At 43.6% G+C, this 16,977-nt stretch overlaps 1 protein-coding gene across 2 annotated transcripts in view; it reads left to right on the plus strand.

The window, feature by feature from the left end:
* The window catches only part of LOC121434731 (gamma-secretase-activating protein-like), an 89,830-nt gene that overhangs the window by 34,577 nt on the left and 38,276 nt on the right, over positions 1-16,977 (plus strand). For both annotated transcript variants that reach the window (XM_041633658.1, XM_041633659.1), the window contains exons 9-16: positions 2,552-2,656; positions 3,125-3,184; positions 5,037-5,080; positions 6,071-6,156; positions 11,516-11,593; positions 13,007-13,084; positions 15,026-15,118; positions 15,226-15,446. In XM_041633658.1, the coding sequence (XP_041489592.1) occupies positions 2,552-2,656; positions 3,125-3,184; positions 5,037-5,080; positions 6,071-6,156; positions 11,516-11,593; positions 13,007-13,084; positions 15,026-15,118; positions 15,226-15,446 (765 nt within the window). The remainder of the gene's footprint in view (positions 1-2,551; positions 2,657-3,124; positions 3,185-5,036; positions 5,081-6,070; positions 6,157-11,515; positions 11,594-13,006; positions 13,085-15,025; positions 15,119-15,225; positions 15,447-16,977) is intronic.

The following is a 16,977-nucleotide window of genomic DNA, read 5'->3' on the forward strand; positions in this document are numbered from 1 at the left end:
TCTTTGGCATCGCTTCCCACGGCCTAGTGGCTGTGGACCCAGCAGAGGAAGAAACAGAGCTGGGTGGGCCCTGTGCTTTGTGCTCTCACCTCAAGTTCCTGCTGGCATCGGAGAACTTCCTTTCTGGGTAGAGACGGTTCAGGCGTGAATCTGTACCGTCCTGAGGGCTCCTCATCCAGAGGGCTCCTTGCCTGGTCCAGCTCAGGGTCAAGAGGTTTTGTTTTACGGTTTGGTGCTTGCTTGGTAGGTACCTCGAGGAGAATGACTTGGCCCTGGAATTTCACATGCGAGGCCACCAAGTCAGATCCCTTGCCCTGAGAAAGTAAACTCTGCTTTGTTTTTTTCTTTGTTTTTCTTTTAAGATCTTGTTTTTGTCTTTCAGTCTGGCAGGGAACCTGTGCTCCTCCTACTTCAGTGTTCTGAGAACTGGTGTTTCAGGCATGGCCCACCAAACCCAGTGCTGGTATCAAGTAAATTCCTTGTGAGCACACATGTATATGTGTGTGCATTATGTATGTGTGTGCATGCATGTGTATACTGATGTGTGTTTGTATGTTCATGCTGGTGTGTGTGTTCATGTATGTATGTGTGTATATATGCTAGTGTGTGTGCATGCATGTGTATACCGATGTGTGTTTGTATGTTCTTGCTGGTGTGTGTGTGTTTACATATGTATGTGTGTATATATGCTAGTGTGTGTGTGCATGCATGTGTATACCGATGTGTGTTTGTATGTTCTTGCTGGTGTGTGTGTGTGTTTACGTATGTATGTGTGTATATATGCTAGTGTGTGTGTGCGTGCATGTGTATACCGATGTGTGTTTGTATGTTCTTGCTGGTGTGTGTGTGTGTTTACGTATGTATGTGTGTATATATGCTAGTGTGTGTGTGCATGCATGTGTATACCGATGTGTGTATGTTCTTGCTGGTGTGTGTGTGTGTTTACGTATGAATGTGTGTATATATGGGTGTGTGTGTGTGTATGTGTGTGTATGTGTGTGTGTGTGTAGGCCAGAGGTCAAACTTGGGTAAGATTCCTCGGATACCATCCACCTTCTATCTTGAGACAGGGTCTCTCACTGGCCTGGGGCTTCCTATTAGGTTACACTGGGCAGGCAGCTGGTCTCAGAGAACCTCCTGTCTGTGTCTCCCCAGTCCTGGAATTACAAGCACAAACACTGTGCCTGTCTTTCTCTGTGGGTCTGGGAGTCAACCTTAGGGTCTCTCATGCTTACAACACAGCATTTTACCAACCGAGCCATTGCCCATGCCCTGGAAAGCGAATTCTTAGCCCCTTCTGTGAAGCCATTGTAAAATCTTCTGCTCTGTAAAAGAAAGTTCTAGCAAAATACCAGGTGCTGGGACGTGGTTCTGGTGAACTAACTTCACAACCTAATTTAACATCTCTGGGCCTCATTTTCCCCTTGAGTTCACTATGTAGCAAGTAATGATTTTAAGCTTCTAATCGTCCCAAGTGCTGGGAACACACCCACGTGCTGGGAACACACTCTTGTTCCGGGAACACACCTGTGTGCCAGCAACACACTCATGTTCCAGGAGCTCACCCATGTGCTGGGAACACACGCATGTGCTGGGAACACACTCACATGCTAGGAACACACTCACGTGCTGGGAACACACTCGTGTGCTGCAGGGCCTGACTTACGGGGAGCTGGAGACTGGTGCTTCCTGCCCAGTAGGCAAGGGCTGCACAAGCTGAGCTGTGTCCCCTGCCCCCTTCCTTTGATGTTAAATCTCTATTGTCCTTTGAGTTTAAACAAACACTTTGCATCAATATATTCTTAATGTACTCTTATTTCGTCTTCCTTCATCTATTGAAGCAGTCCTTAGGTAATATTAAATTTTAGAACCACTCAAGGCACGAGTCAGCAGAGGTCCCTGGAGGTGTGCACGTTCACTGGGACAGTTATAGTGCTAAGGTGTGTGCTAAAGAAGCACACAAAGCCCCACAGGAACACACAGCCAAGAAACTTTGCTTTTGTATGGGGATTCTGAGGTTTTGGTCAAAACTCAAAATCCTAGTTAGCTCTTGACAGCTAAGAGTCAAGCATTGCTGACGGGTAGGCAATGCCACCCATCACCCCTGTGGGGCACGTAAAGGAAAGACTATGACCAACGCCACCAGCTGGTGAACGGCTCAGCTGGGCCATTACAATGCTCTCTGTTAGGCTTGCTGCTTCCTTGACATCATGAACCTTTGTCTTCAGAGGTGAAGGCTTTTGTCTCTGGAGACCTGACCGAAGGAGTGTGATTACAACAGGATGCCATACACATTCTGTTAGTACAGACGTTTGTGGAAGGCGTGGCCTCTGCCAACCTGCCTGTTACGCTAAGAAGAACAGAGAACAGGGTACTGGGAAGAGGCGATGACGCCTTAAATATTCTATAGGAAAACCATGTATGTTGTGGGGGTGGGGAGGTGTTAACACTAATGTACGGGTATATACATGTATCATAGGGAAAGCGTGTGCATAAGTAATGACTTAGGTTGTCATTTTTAAAAATATTTATAAAATCATTTTTACTCTAGGTAATTAGAAATTCTATCCACTTCCCAAGAGACAGAATAACTGAAGATTTTGTTTGGGCTCAATGGGATATGTCAGAGCAGAGATTATACTACATTGAACTGGAGGTAAGAGTCAGCCCATTGGTACCTGTTTCTATAGAAACAGTATAATTTTGACATCATTACTTTAACAATGTGTGCCTTAAATATGTTTGAGATTTATTTTTTTTATTTAATGCATATGGGTATTTCATCTGCATGTACATCTATGTGACATGTATGTATAGTGCTTGCAGAGGCTAGAAGAGAATGTTGGATCCCCTGGGGCTGAGTTACTGGTGGTTGTGAGCTACGATGTGTGTGCCAGGAACCTAACCCAGGTCCTCTAGAAGAGCAACCAGTGCTCTTACTCCCTGAGGTGTTTCTCTAGCCTGTGCTATAGGTTTTTAATAACTACAGTGTCATTAATTGGAACTGCCAATGGAGATTTATTAAAGACAACACACAGGTTTTATTTTTATGGCTTCTTGACTGTTTTTTCTCTTCAGCTTTTTTAATTTTTGGAGATAAGATGTCAAGCATTTTCTTTTCTAGAAATCAAAGAGTGTCTTGAAGTGCATCCAGTTTTGGGAGGACGAAAGCTTTAATTTAATGGTAAGTAGATAGAATGATCTGCCCAGACAATTTTACTAGAGTTGAAACTATAAGCAAAACTTTTGACATTTTGATATTGTGTCAGTCATTTGCATGATCCAATAACTTGGTTTCTGCTGTCTTGAGGCTGCATCTCTCTGACAGATGCACAGTTGATGCAGGAGCAGAGGACAACATACATGGGGTGGGGAGCTTTTAAAGCACCCGCACTAAGAGGTGCTTAGAGGAAGGTGATAGATGTGGTCCAGAGTAGATTGCACTAAGTGGTTGCAAGTTGTTTGACTCAAAAGGAAACATGAATAGAATGGGTTTGAGGATGAGGAAAGGGGTCAGTCAGAGTGTACAGTTTAGTAAGTGTCTAGCGTCTGTCTGTCTATGGTAAGGCACTACACTGCTTTATCTGGGATAGAGAGTATTTCCTTTCTGAGGACCAATTTTGCTATCAAGCACATATTGGTTTCACACTATTACAAGACTTTCTTATCTTTCCTGCCCCAATTTTAGTTCACCCACTCTAAAAGATACCCCAGGCTTCCTTCCATTCATGACTGTCTGTCCTGTGAACGGTTGTTGCTGTTAATTGTCCTCCTGCACAACTGTCCATGATAGTCATTTAAGGCACAGTTGGCCGTGTAGGCAGGAAGCATGCACCAAATGTCTGTAAACTCCAGAGCATCCTCAGTAGACTCCTTGCCCTGTGGGTTTTGGGCTCACCCTTGGAGAAGATGCCCAAGTGGTCTCTTTTTCACCAGACCAGCTGAGCACTGGCAGCTGGCTTTGCATTTCACAACTGTTATCATGTAATGCCATTTTTTTAACTCTTTTTTTTTGAGGTTATAATAGAGTTACAAAATTTCTCCCTTCCCTTTCCTCCCTCCAAACCCTGCCAATACCCCTCCCCATTCTCCTCCAAATTCATGGCTTCTTCTTTCATTAATTCTTATTTATGCAGATATGAATATGCATATACATGTCTGTGTAATGTTACTTATTGTATGCACATATAGCTATGTGTACACATTTTGTGTAATGTTACTTATACACGTATATGGCTATGTGTACATATTTGCATATGCATGTATGACTATGGATACACATTTGAATATGCACGTATCACTATGAGTACACATTTGTATACTCATGTATGGCTATGGGTACACATTTGTATACGTATGTATGGTTATGTGTACACATTTGTTTATGTATGTATGGCTATGTGTACACATTTGTATATGCATGGATGACTATGTGTACACATTTGTATATGCATGTATGGCTATGGGTACACATTTGTATATGCATGTATGGCTATGTATACACATTTGTATATGTATGTATGGCTATGTGTACACATTTGTTCATGCATGTATGGCTATGGGTACACATTTGTATATGCATGGATGACTATGTGTACACATTTGTATATGCATGTATGGCTATGGGTGCACATTTGTATATGCATGTATGGCTATGTATACACATTTGTATATGCATGTATGGCTATGGGTACACATTTGTTCATGCATGTATGGCTATGGGTACACATTTGTATATGCATGTATGACTATGGGTACACATTTGTTCATGCATGTATGGCTATGGGTACACATTTGTATATGCATGTATGACTATGGGTACACATTTGTATATGCATGTATGGCTATGGGTACACATTTGTATATGCATGTATGACTATGTGTACACATTTGTTCATGTATGTATGACTATGTGAATTCTATTTGCATGATTTAAGAGCTGGCTATTTGTCACTGGACAGTCAATGGATACACTCTTCTCTAGGGAAGACCTGTAATGTCATTTTTAATGCTGATATCCTCATTTTTTTTGGCAGTTTGAAATGCCCTTGGACATATCATTGAGTGGCTTAAGATTTAAGTAAGTTACCCACAGGATATTAAATTTCATAGACATTTGTAGATAACAAAATGATGACATCTTTTCCTAGTTGTGATAGTAGATACTGGAATGTCTGATATTTTGTGCATCTATTTTAGGATTTGTTTTATTTTTATTTTACATGTGTGGATGTTTAGCCTGTGTATATATCTGTGCACCATGTTTTTACAATGTTTGCAGAGGTCAGAAGAGGGCATCAGATCCCCTGTACCTGGAGTTACAGAAGGTTGTGAGCTGCCCATGTGGGTGCTGGGCATCAAACCTAGGTCCTGTTGAAGAGCAGCTAGTGCTCTTAATATCTGACCACTAATCTGCCTAGTCCCTTGTGGATCTATTATTAGTGTTCCCATTCTTTACAGAATATAGGTTGACTTATCAGTGGATTCAGGATTTCATGTATAAAGCCAATTGTGATGATTTCCTTAGCCATGGATTTCTGTAGGGCACCTGCTTTTACTTATATGTATGGAAGTGCTTATCTCCCTGTGAGTAAGCAGAAGGTTCTCTGAGTCAGCCCGAATGCATTTAGCTCACACATCAAATGCTTTTTTACTGCCGGCAAGATCCCAGGTAAACCCACTTGTAACTCAGCCCGGTTTCTTGCTTTGTTTCTTTCTGTTTTCCTCTTTACACAAAAGGCAAGATTTTTCTTTTTGGAGAGTATTTTATGTGTAGTAAAAAGCAAAAGCATTTGAAAAAATAAGACAAAATAGAGTAGTACATCAAAGGTCAGAAGAAAAAAAAAGTCTTCCAAAGTTAGAGTAACGGCAGTCCTAAAATGTTCAGTTTCTCATCGGCTTTGGTTAAACATACGTGGATGTTTAATTGTGCCTATTTATGGCAACAGAGTGCTGAAATATATCAAAAGCATTTTTCTGCGTCTGTGAGCGTGCCGTAGTGGTTATAGCGTGTATGAGGAGAACACCTCTTTACATGCATTCAATAATTTCTGTTCCTTTATAACCTTAGGTTTGTCAACTTTGGATATGATTATCATCAAGACCAAGAGAAATCATGGAACCAGCCTTCTCTTTGCATTTTTACCAGCCACACAGGTAGAATCAGGATTATCCTTACCGTTTTTAATTAACTTGAATTCTATACAAACTGAAGATATTTATTGTTCTACTATGTGAAGCCCAAATATGAACTATATCAGCCACATTATTAAACAATGAAATGGATATTATATGTACATTTATAATTACCTTCTCCACTATGATTTTACCCCTTTGTCACTGAGCAGGGAACTTAGGGCTCACAGCTATTGGCAGAAGGGGAGTGACTCCTCTGTCCTTCCACTATGATTCCATACATATTTGTATTAAGGAGAAAAGCCACCACTAACAGGGTGATTGATCCAGTAGGTTTTACTGATGTGATTTTAGTAGAGAAGGTGGATTCATATTTATCCAATGCAAGCTTTTCCACAGGAGGTGCTCTCTGTGTCGGCCTTACTGATATGTCGGGGTCAAATCATTTATTTATTTTTACATTGTTTTCCATGCTTTGTATGTCTGTGGGCACATGGGCACATGTGTGCCATTGCATGTATGCGTGTGGAAGCCAGAGGACAGATTGTGGAAGGGATTCCTTCAGCATGTGACCTCTAATATTAGGTTCATGTCTCAGGCTTGATGGTCAGTACTTTACCCACGGAGATATCCCATGGTCTGTGTACCTGGACATGAATGCATGTGGGATCTAAGCCCGTGTACCTGGACATGAATGCGTGTGGGATCTAAGCCCGTGTACCTGGACATGAATGCGTGTGGGATCTAAGCCCGTGTACCTGGACATGAATGCGTGTGGGATCTAAGCCCGTGTACCTGGACATGAATGTGTGTGGGATCTAAGCCCGTGTACCTGGACATGAACTCTACGTGATGGGCTGCTATACCATGTATCTGCACATAAATATATGTGACAGTCTGCTGTTCTGAACGTCAGAGCTTGACCATGCATGTTTATGTAGAGAACATGGAGAGGGGGGAAAAGGAAATCTAAACACGAAAGAAGAGAAATATGATTATATGTAATCAGTCTCATGAGAAAGCATATCAAGTTCAATGAACATCTAAAGCAACCCCGAAAACAAAGCATCCTAACCACTTTTAATAAACTGTGTGAGCAGATAGTTACTTCTTGAGCACAAGTGGTTTTGAATTGAAATCACCTACTCCTTGCAAATATATATATATATATATATATAATTATTTAAATAAAAATCAGGTGCTATGCACACATTAATCTAACCATATGCTAAGGTTTTCAAAATATTTTATTTTATTTTTAATTGAGAATATGTGTTTCCCTCTGTGTGTGTGTGTGTGTGTGTGTGTGTGTGTGTATCTGTGTGTGGTTATGTGCACGTGGGTGCAGGTGCCTGTGGAGGCCAGAAGAGGGTAGTGGATCCCCTGGAATTAGAGTTACTAGAGTTACAGGAGGCTGTGAAGCAGCCATTGAGGATGCTGGGAACTAAACTTTGCTCCTTTGCAAGAGTAGTTAAGTACTCTCAAGCACTCTTTTTTTTTAAATTTTAGAAATATTTATTTATTTATTATGTATACAATATTCTGTCTGTGTGTATGTCTGCAGGCCAGAAGAGGGCACCAGATCTCATTACAGATGGTTGTGAGCCACCATGTGGTTGCTGGGAATTGAACTCAGGACCTCTGGAAGAGCAGGCAATGCTCTTAACCGCTGAGCCATCTCTCCAGCCCCCTCTCAAGCACTCTTAACTACCAAATTATCTCTCCAGTCTCCTATGCTAAGTTTAGGCAACACAGTGCAGAGCAAACATGACCTGACCTTTAGTAGAGGTTTCTCTTGGTGAAGATTTTAGACATTTCATAAGTGCACACATAATATTCAAATAGAGCCATGATGAATGTCATGAATGAGTATTACGGGAAGCTGGGAGAACTTACGGTGAATTTTTAATGGGAGATAGAGTTTTCAATATGTTCTGGCTTAATAGGTCATCTCTGTTTCTCCCTCTCTCCTGGTTGTTCCGTTCCCCTTCTCCTTTAGTCCTGAAAAGTGCTCCTTTCCTTCCCCATTCCCACACAATAGTCCCATTGTTTATCCTGTCGTTCCTGTTCTTCCTGAGCCACGCGTGTCCCCCACCAACCAGTCCCGGTGAAGTCAAAGCCTGTGCTACTTCAGCTGGAAACTGTGAATGTTTCCCACTGTGAATGATGAGCAGCGAGCAGGGGTGGGGAGGAGAGGGGCCGCCCGAGACAGGTGACAATGTCGGCAGGGATAGATGAAGTGGGTAGGGCCTTGCAGACCATGAAACCTTTTAGATTTTATTCTAAGATTTATAAAACGTCATAGAAGACTTTGTCTTATCACAATTATGTTCATACTTCTCAAGCATATAAAATAATAAAAATATAATGAAGACCTATATGTCTTGTTTAATCATATAATTTTCAGTGTGTGGAGGCAGATAAAGTCATAGACACTCAAGAGAGAGGCAGCAGCAGGAAGTAGACACAGGACTTAGGGTTTTTATATAGACTGATGTTTTGCCATGTGCCTAGAGTCCCCTGGAACAGGAGTTACAGACTGTTGTGAGCTGCCATGTGGGTGCTGAGAATTGAACCCTGGTCCTCTGGAAGAGCAGTCAGTGCTGTTAAGGGCTGAGCCATCTCTCCAGCCCCAGGATTGTTTTTTTTAAAAGTCCAGTTGTTTAAGTGGGATGGAGAGGGTAGGTCCTTCCCTGCCTGTCACCACCTCAGCTTTACTTCTCCATGGGATTTCCCTTTCTGTTTTATTCAGAGGAACTCGATATGAACGGCAGCAACCATAACTTCCAAAAGGGCTACTACAACTTGTTTAATAACATACTGAGTTCATCTGGCACGAGACCTAGAATGTCTCCCTTTCTTGGCGATGCCCAAGGGGGTAGAAAATGGGCCTTGTTCTTCACAGTCTGCTTTGCAGTAGAAAAAGTAAGTCTGTTTTAAGAGTGATAAAACAAACTGCAGAAGCATTTTTTGTTGTCTTTTTTTTTTTTTTTTTTGCGTTCCAGGTTGCCTGTTTCCATTGTTTTTTTTTCAATTAGGTTTTAAAAAGATGTTTTGCCTTTGTGGTTAAAATAAATAAGAGTGTGGGGTGGCTAGGCAAGTTGGCAAGAGAATCCAGCCTATAGGCCAGAGTAAATACCAGATGGTTCATTAAATACACTGCAGAAATTGCAGTGAGATGGACGTAGCAGAGGAACTGTGGGTGTGGTGAGCTGCAGGCTCTCTGTTTTGGAGCGAGCCACTTCGCATGCAATTTCTTGCCATGGAATTAGCAGCTTGCAAATGGGAGGAGTTCTGTGATCTGGACTTGCGGGTAATTTTGTACGGCCATACCATTCAGCTGTTTGCTGTTTAGGTGGAATGGAGCTGTGGTTTTCCGGTTTGGGGAGCTTTCTGGACCGAACTTCCCTTTCTAGGCTCCCCATCATGGCCTTTCCCCACTGAGGTCTTTTCCAGTAAAGTAATATTAGAGAAAGGTGCAAAATTGCCTAATCCGAGTGTAGCTCCTCCGGGATAGTGTGGGTCTGCCTGGGCCTTGAAACCTGGAAACATGGGTTGAGAAAGGGACACGGGATGGATTCAGGGCCCTGCGCATGCCCCGTTTACTTCTCCTTTCCGAGACGATGGTGACTTGATGATCTTGACGGCATCCATCACTCCTAGGGCCTCGAAGTTTCTGTGTCTCCTCAGCATTGGATTTACACTCTTGAAAGCTTCTTTGACCTGCATTTCCCTGCCCCAGGAAGTGAGCTGAGTACCTTCCAAGGCACGGAAGGCTAAAATCTGAGTGATGGGCGTTCTCCTGAGATTTAACGGAGGGCAGAGTCCTCTCGCTAGTGTGTAAGGCCACTTGTGAGCCAACTTACGAGTTCGTGCAAACACTTCTAGTGTATCTGTCACAGAAGGAGGCCAAACAAAAATCACCTCCACATCTGCTGGTCAGCGCTGACTAGGCGGTATGGTTAGACCGTCATGGGGGGGTAAGTTAGCTGCCCGCCTTCTGAGCACCACTTCCTGGGAGGTAGCCAGTGGCGGTTGCCGAACCTACTGCTCGCTCTTACGATGGCAAGTTCTCAGAATTAGGCCAGCGTAGGAGCATTCCATAGAGCCCCTTCATAGCTGATCCAGTGAGATGATTTCCTTGGAAAACTTGTCTGGAATAGTTCTCATTGTCTAAATGATTCCCAGAGGTGAGCCAATGTGGAGATGTTATCTTCATCGCTGACGAGTATTTACTAAAAGTCTCTGGATATTACATTAAGAGTGTGTTTTGGTTTTTCGAACTGTGACTTCCTCCATCTTATAAATAGCAGCCAAACTGTTCTGGAATAATAATAATAATAACAGCTAACTTTCAGAGTCAGAGGTAAGTATTTTTGCCAGAGATTTATATAGATTATTTGATTCTCACATATGAGCCTTAAGAAATAATTTCTATATTTTTTTAAATGTACAGACAAAGAAACTGAGGCTTAGAGAATTAACTGCCAAATTAGTGTGCTCTATAAACCAAGAGCTTGGGAGACAGAGGGACAAGGACCCAGGCAAAGCTGGCCCCATGTCAGAATGAATTCTGGACCCACCGGGCTGTACTGAAAAACTCTGTTAAAACAAAGCAAAACTGGATTCGGGATGCTTGGCCAGGAGAGTTTATTTTAGACTCTAAAGAGTCTAAAACATGAAACACTTGTGGTTTGGGCATTTTTAATGAGGGATTCTCAACCAGATCAGTTTGAGCAGCTTGTCTTTGTTTGTAGGTAACTGACATTAGCTACTAGAAATAATATAGCGTTTTACAGACTGAGAGAGATGGGGAGGTTAGTGACGGTGGAAATGCCACACTAGGTGTTCACCCTTGACGTGGGCCCAAGCCGCCAGGCACCCAGCCTTGATGAGTATGGCCTCACATATTGTATGTATTTACTCCCATTCCTCATAGGAAAGGTTCATAATTTGCATCTCAATCTTGCTTACAAATACCGATGTCTTCTATTAAAAAACACAGTTTGGATAGCTGGAGTCCGGAGCTCTGAGAGGTGGTGAGAGGGGCCGGCCAGGTAGAATGACAGACAGTGTGTGCACATTCATCAGAGTTTCAGGAAGGTGGGGCTCCTTCCAGGCTCCTGCAGCTCCCCGGGTAGAGGAATGGGTGTTTGTTCACTTCCCACCGTCCCCAGCCTGCCCAGTGCACAGCCTACAGCCGGATGACAAATGCTGATTTCAGATGTCATAGCAACTTTTACTATGACTTTGTGAATCTGGGATGATGGATGAAGTAAGATGGGAAGGGACACCTAGAAACAGAAGCGGGTGGATAACAACTTGTGAAATTTATTGTATAGATGGGTTTAAATGTTATTAAATACTTTCTTTTTCCTAGGGGGCTTGTGTGTGTGTTATAGCCCAAAGTTCGACTCTGGGGAAGAAGTCACATACTCCGTGTTTTATCTTCATAAAGGTACTTTCTAGTTTGGTCTCTTCGACTTTTATCTTTCACTTTTTCCAAACAGTAACAAATTAGATAAATGGCGAACATCTTAACACTTACCAAACAATTTTATCAGTTTACTTTATGATTAACTGTGTTTTATGTTTTATGAAAAATTTTATTAACGGTAACTAGTAAGATAGGTGACTTTTGCACTACATATTTTTATCCCAGCGTGTGGTTTATTCTAAACTATAGACCATTTCTAATGGATGCATTTTCCAAAGTGTATTGGTTTGACATTTTAGTTATTAATCTTTACCTTTAGTTCCCATAGTTACATAGGAATTTAGTTAAAATCTTCTTTGATCTCAATTGTAAACAGGCTGACATTCCAGAATATGCTACGCCACCAAACTCAGATATTAACTTATTTCACATGTGTGTGGCCGTGATGCCGGCATGCACCATTCTGGGGAGCAGGATGAGGTTGCTGCCTCTGAGCTCCCAGCGCGCTCGGCGATAGTTTCAGTTTGAACCATGCTAAGGAGGATTTTTGCTCCTTTGTTTAATTCCTTACAAATCTACAGTTGCGCCAGACAGTGGCGCGCACCTTTAACTTCAGCACTCAGGAGACAGAAGCAGAGGATCTCTGAGTTTGAGGTCAGCTTAGTCTATACAGCAAGTTCCAAGCCAGTCAGGACTACAGAGAGACCCTGCTTCGCCCTCCCCCCAATTATTTTTATATATTTGTAGAGTATTTGTTGTGAGTGTGGCTGAATTTTTTTTTTAAAGCTGGAATTTCCGTTCCAGACCTCAATGTCTTTTATGCCAAGCCACAAAGAAGTTTAGAATCCTGCAGTAGTGCCTGATGTTATAGGGTGTTAGAAATCAAGGCAGAGATGTTTATGGGTTTTTTTTAATGGAACAGCTAAGGTAACTTCAGTACTTAGTGTAGACATATTCTTAAGCAGCGGAAGCTTATGCAAGACATTTTTTGTGTGTGTTTCTAATAATTGATATGATTCCAGCCAGCACAAACACTGAGTCAGAAGAGTAGAGTGAAGACCAACAGTTTTATAGGCGGCTTAATCCCCTTATAGCTAGGCATGGGTCTGTGACCTGCAGAACCCTTAGAAGGTTGGTAAAAACCGTAGCGTGTAGGAGCAAGCTGAAATGACCTCCATCTTAGATCACCGAGTAGACCCTATGGACCCTCCCCTCCCTACACAAGCCTGGGTTTCTGCCTGGGCTGGGACATCTGCTTTACTGTGACTGCCCTCACAATGGTCCACATTAGTGCGTTTGGAGAGTGAGGTACCATGACTTCTAGAAGCCAGCAGGTGCTTGCCCTGTCTGGTTACTAAAGGTTGAGACTGTTACACAGTGTGAGGTCAATACAAGCCTTGTTTAAATCTCTGGCTTCTCGCTCTTCATCTGCAGGATACAGAAAGACCTTCACTGCCGCTCCTGGGAGTGCTGGCTCACACGCGACAGAGGGCATTACTTTCCTCAACCTTGGTGGGTGTCCTGGTTTGCTTTTCTCTTTCTGCGGTAAACATGACCGAAAGCAACTTGGGAGGAAAGACTATTTTAGCTTAAACTCCCAGGTAATAGTCTATCATCACCGAGGACGGAAGCAGCATAAGCCTCCTGTTCCCAGGCTGGAGTTCAGAAATCGGAAAGGTGCGCTGAGAAACGAAAGTCAGGTAATGGGCAGGACTGGCTCCTTCCGCAGAGTCCAAGGAGAAAATCACATCCTCCTCGTCCGGCATCTAGTTTCTCTCCCTTTGTTTTGGAGCTGTGCGGTCACTTTCGGCAGGCAAACTCCTCTCTCCCTCCTCTGAACAACATTTTGACCACACCGAGTTGCTGGGGTAATCCAGGATTATTTCCTCATCTCAGGGTCCCAATCACGTGTGCACCAGCCACCGGTCATCAGAAAGTTGATCTCGGGCAGGTAGGATAGCCTGAAGCGCAAGGGCTCTTGATCTTGACCCAAGTTCAATCCCAGGATGGAAGACTCCTGCAAGTTGTTCTCAATATGAAAACCCCCAAACAAATAAAAAAAAAACTGTGGTAAAAGTGTTATAATGGACACAGTTACTGGCTCCACAGATCAGTGCACAAGCAAGAGACATCATTGGCCCCGTCAGGTAGCTACAGATATTTTGGGTGAAGCACTAACATTTTATGGCAGATTGTCCTGCACACTGAGGGCTGGAAAACACCTAGAACCCACTAAGAAATGTTAGTAGGAATCTCACACCTTATCCCAATGATCGTGTGCTCCTACTACACCTTACTGTATTTTCTTTTTCTTTCTTATATTTATTTATTTATTATGTATACAATATTCTGTCTGTGTGTATGCCTGCAGGCCAGAAGAAGGCACCAGACCTCATTACAGATGGCTGTGTGCCACCATGTGGTTGCTGGGAATTGAACTCAGGACCTTTGGAAGAGCAGGCCATGCTCTTAACCACTGAGCCATCTCTCTAGCCCCCCACCTTACTGTATTTTCAAATGTCCTCTTGCCTGGGACATAGCACCACCATGACACACCGGCTAAGCAGTCGTGTATAGAGCTAACACAGATCACTGGATCCCCTTTCTACCAGGTCCGTCTAAACAGTTTCTCTCATTTGCTACAATAGGATTGCCACAATGTTAAGTGCTTTGCAATTCTTTACTGTTACTTTGTTCCTGTCTTCTGAAAGGATACTTAATATCCCTCCACCCATCCCTTCCTATGGGTGCTTCCACAGAAGAGATTAGCTCGTACCCCATAGAGGAGGGAGACCAGCTAGCTGACAGAACACGGAAGTTTCTTCTATGAAATTCACTACTCTGTGTTTCTGAGACCCTAGGAGCCTGTTTTTATACCGTGTGTCAGTTTAGGTACACATGTTCACAATCATGTGCAAAGATCTGTGGTATAGGGACTGGGAAGGGGCCAACTCTAGGAGCTAGGTTTACAGGAAAGGCAAAGGCACAGAGTGCCAAGGGTCCCAGAGAGGCGCTCTCGATAAATACCAATCTTTAAATTTCTTAAACAAAATGATGACGTGAGACGATGAAGACAATCCCATCGCAAGCTGTTCCCAGCACACCACGTTAAAGAGTCAGGCCTGTTGCTTGATATTTTCCACTCTAATTCCTTTCCAGTTCACTTAGAGTCACAGAAAGCTACAGTTGACTCAGAAACAAAACTATAGGCATGAACAATACAACCAGGAGTCAGCGTACAAAGAGACACACAAAGTCAGTCAGATCTGCCTACTCAGGGGACGATACTTGTGTCAATCCGATCATTTGCTACTGGTAATAAACAAATAAATAATAATAAATAAATAATAAGTCCCATTTTGCTGCTGCGTTCAGAGTAAAGCGGGGTCCGGGGTTTATCTGCACCTAGATAGACTGTTACAGGTGGATGACTCCGGTCTCTCTTTCCTGTAGGCTGCCTTGTAGCTGTTCATTTCCCTGGTCATTTCCTCCACTTACTTAACGTTCAGCACCCAGACTTCACCTGCCACAGTCTGTTTCTGACAGGTATGCTGCCTCCCGCGGTCTCCTCAGGGTTGTTCTGACTTCAACAGAAGTCTGGGTCAGAGAGGGTCTCTTATTCCATGACCTGCTTTGGTTGTTCATGTTGCTAGGAAACAGCGACATGGCTGCCGTGCTACCTCCCGGTCCCTTGCGGTTTCTGCCGGGGTCCCTGGTTCTGGACTGCTCCTCCGGGAAGGTCTACAGAGCAGCCCTGGACCAGTCGTTCTTGATGTGGTTCCTATGGAACTCCGCCCACCTAGACTGCGAGAAGATGGCCGCATTGCACTGCGTGCTCTCCTGTGCCCAAGACCCAGGTTTCCAGGACGACCAGGTGAGACGCTAGCACGGGCTCACCCACTGGCGGCGGACAACACTAAATGTACTTACTTGCTGCTTCAAGACGGTCAGCAGTTGCGTTTGCTCAGCAGCAGTGTCTTTCCTTGGACGTGCTCCTCCTTGGCGCTGCGTTTCTGGTGGTTTCTCTGCCAGACCAAGGGCCGGGAAGGTGCATCTACCGGGTCGGGAAGGTGCATCTATCCGGCCGGGAAGGTGCGCCTCTCAGGTTGCTGAGTGCAATTGTTCCCTTCATCCGTCATTTCACGGTCCATGACTTCCATTAACTTACATCAACTCGGACTTAATCAATGAGAAATCCCCTAAAGAAGCAATTCGCATGTTTTCCGAGGTGTGCTCTTCAGGATAACGTGATGCGACCTTGTGCCGTCCTGCTCCACCTGCTCTGAAATTGTGAATTGTCGCTGTGTCCAGTGTATTCGTGTTGCATTTGCTACCTGCCCGTTCATGGTGTAGCGGTTGTCTTGGTTACTGGCACACTTTCCTAGAATTATGGTGCCTGTGTTCCCTTACTCATATTTTACCTAATAATGGCCATGGCGTTGAGATATGCCAAAGGATCGCCATACAGTGTTTCCTTTCAATGAGAACTTGAAAGTTCTTGACTTAATGAGTAAATAAATAATGCCTGTCAGTGTTGCTAAGGCTTGGTGCCATCTCTGGTTTCCGAATTCACAGGTGTGAATTTATCTTGAAGATAAAGGACAAAACTTACTCTCTTTTCTTTCTTCCTTTACCTGCTTTTCTGAGGTGAGGTTTTGCTCTGTAGCCCGGGGCAGTCTGGTACCCACTCTGTGGCCCAAGCTGGCTCCACATTTGCAGAAGTTCTTATAGGCCTCCCAAGTGCTGGGATGTCAGGTGTGAGTCCCTAACCCAGCCCTCAGCTGGCTTTTCTCTACTGTAAACCCGGCTCCCTCCAAAGATACACAGGAAACAGTGAGTTTTTCAGGCTACCTGTTTTTCTGTTCGTGTCTGTGTTTGGTACAATACATTACCAAGAGGGCCAAGTAAGCTGGATGTAGTGCCTCACACCTGCAATCCCAAGTGCTGAGACAAGATTATTGCTGTGAGTCCAAGGCCAGCCTGGGCTACACAGTAAGTTTGATGTCATCTTAGACGGCAGAATAAATTCCTGTCACAAACAAAAGAACACCGAAGGTTTAAGCTCTGTGGCAAGTATTTATAATTTTTAATAAAACAGCTTAGTCTGTCTTGTACACTGCTGCATTGGAAGCATTCTCATCTACTCGGTTATTTACCTTTTGAAGCTATCCTGAAAGGTCAGCAAAACCCTGCTGTCAATCAGCGATGGATGCCGTCAGAGGCTGAGTGGTTAGCTGAAAAAAACGTATATTTAAAAAAACAAAGCATAAAGAGGCTGGAGAGATGGCTTAGAGGTTAAGAGCATTGCCTGCTCTTCCAAAGGTCCTGAGTTCAGCTACCAGCAACCACATGGTGGCTCACAACCATCTGTAATGAGGTCTAGTGCCCTCTTCTGGCCTGCAGGC

This window comes from Microtus oregoni, unplaced genomic scaffold, assembly GCF_018167655.1.
Source record: "Microtus oregoni isolate MIOR12 unplaced genomic scaffold, Mior012 000044F_ref0000062, whole genome shotgun sequence".
NCBI classification, from domain to species: Eukaryota; Metazoa; Chordata; class Mammalia; order Rodentia; family Cricetidae; genus Microtus; species Microtus oregoni.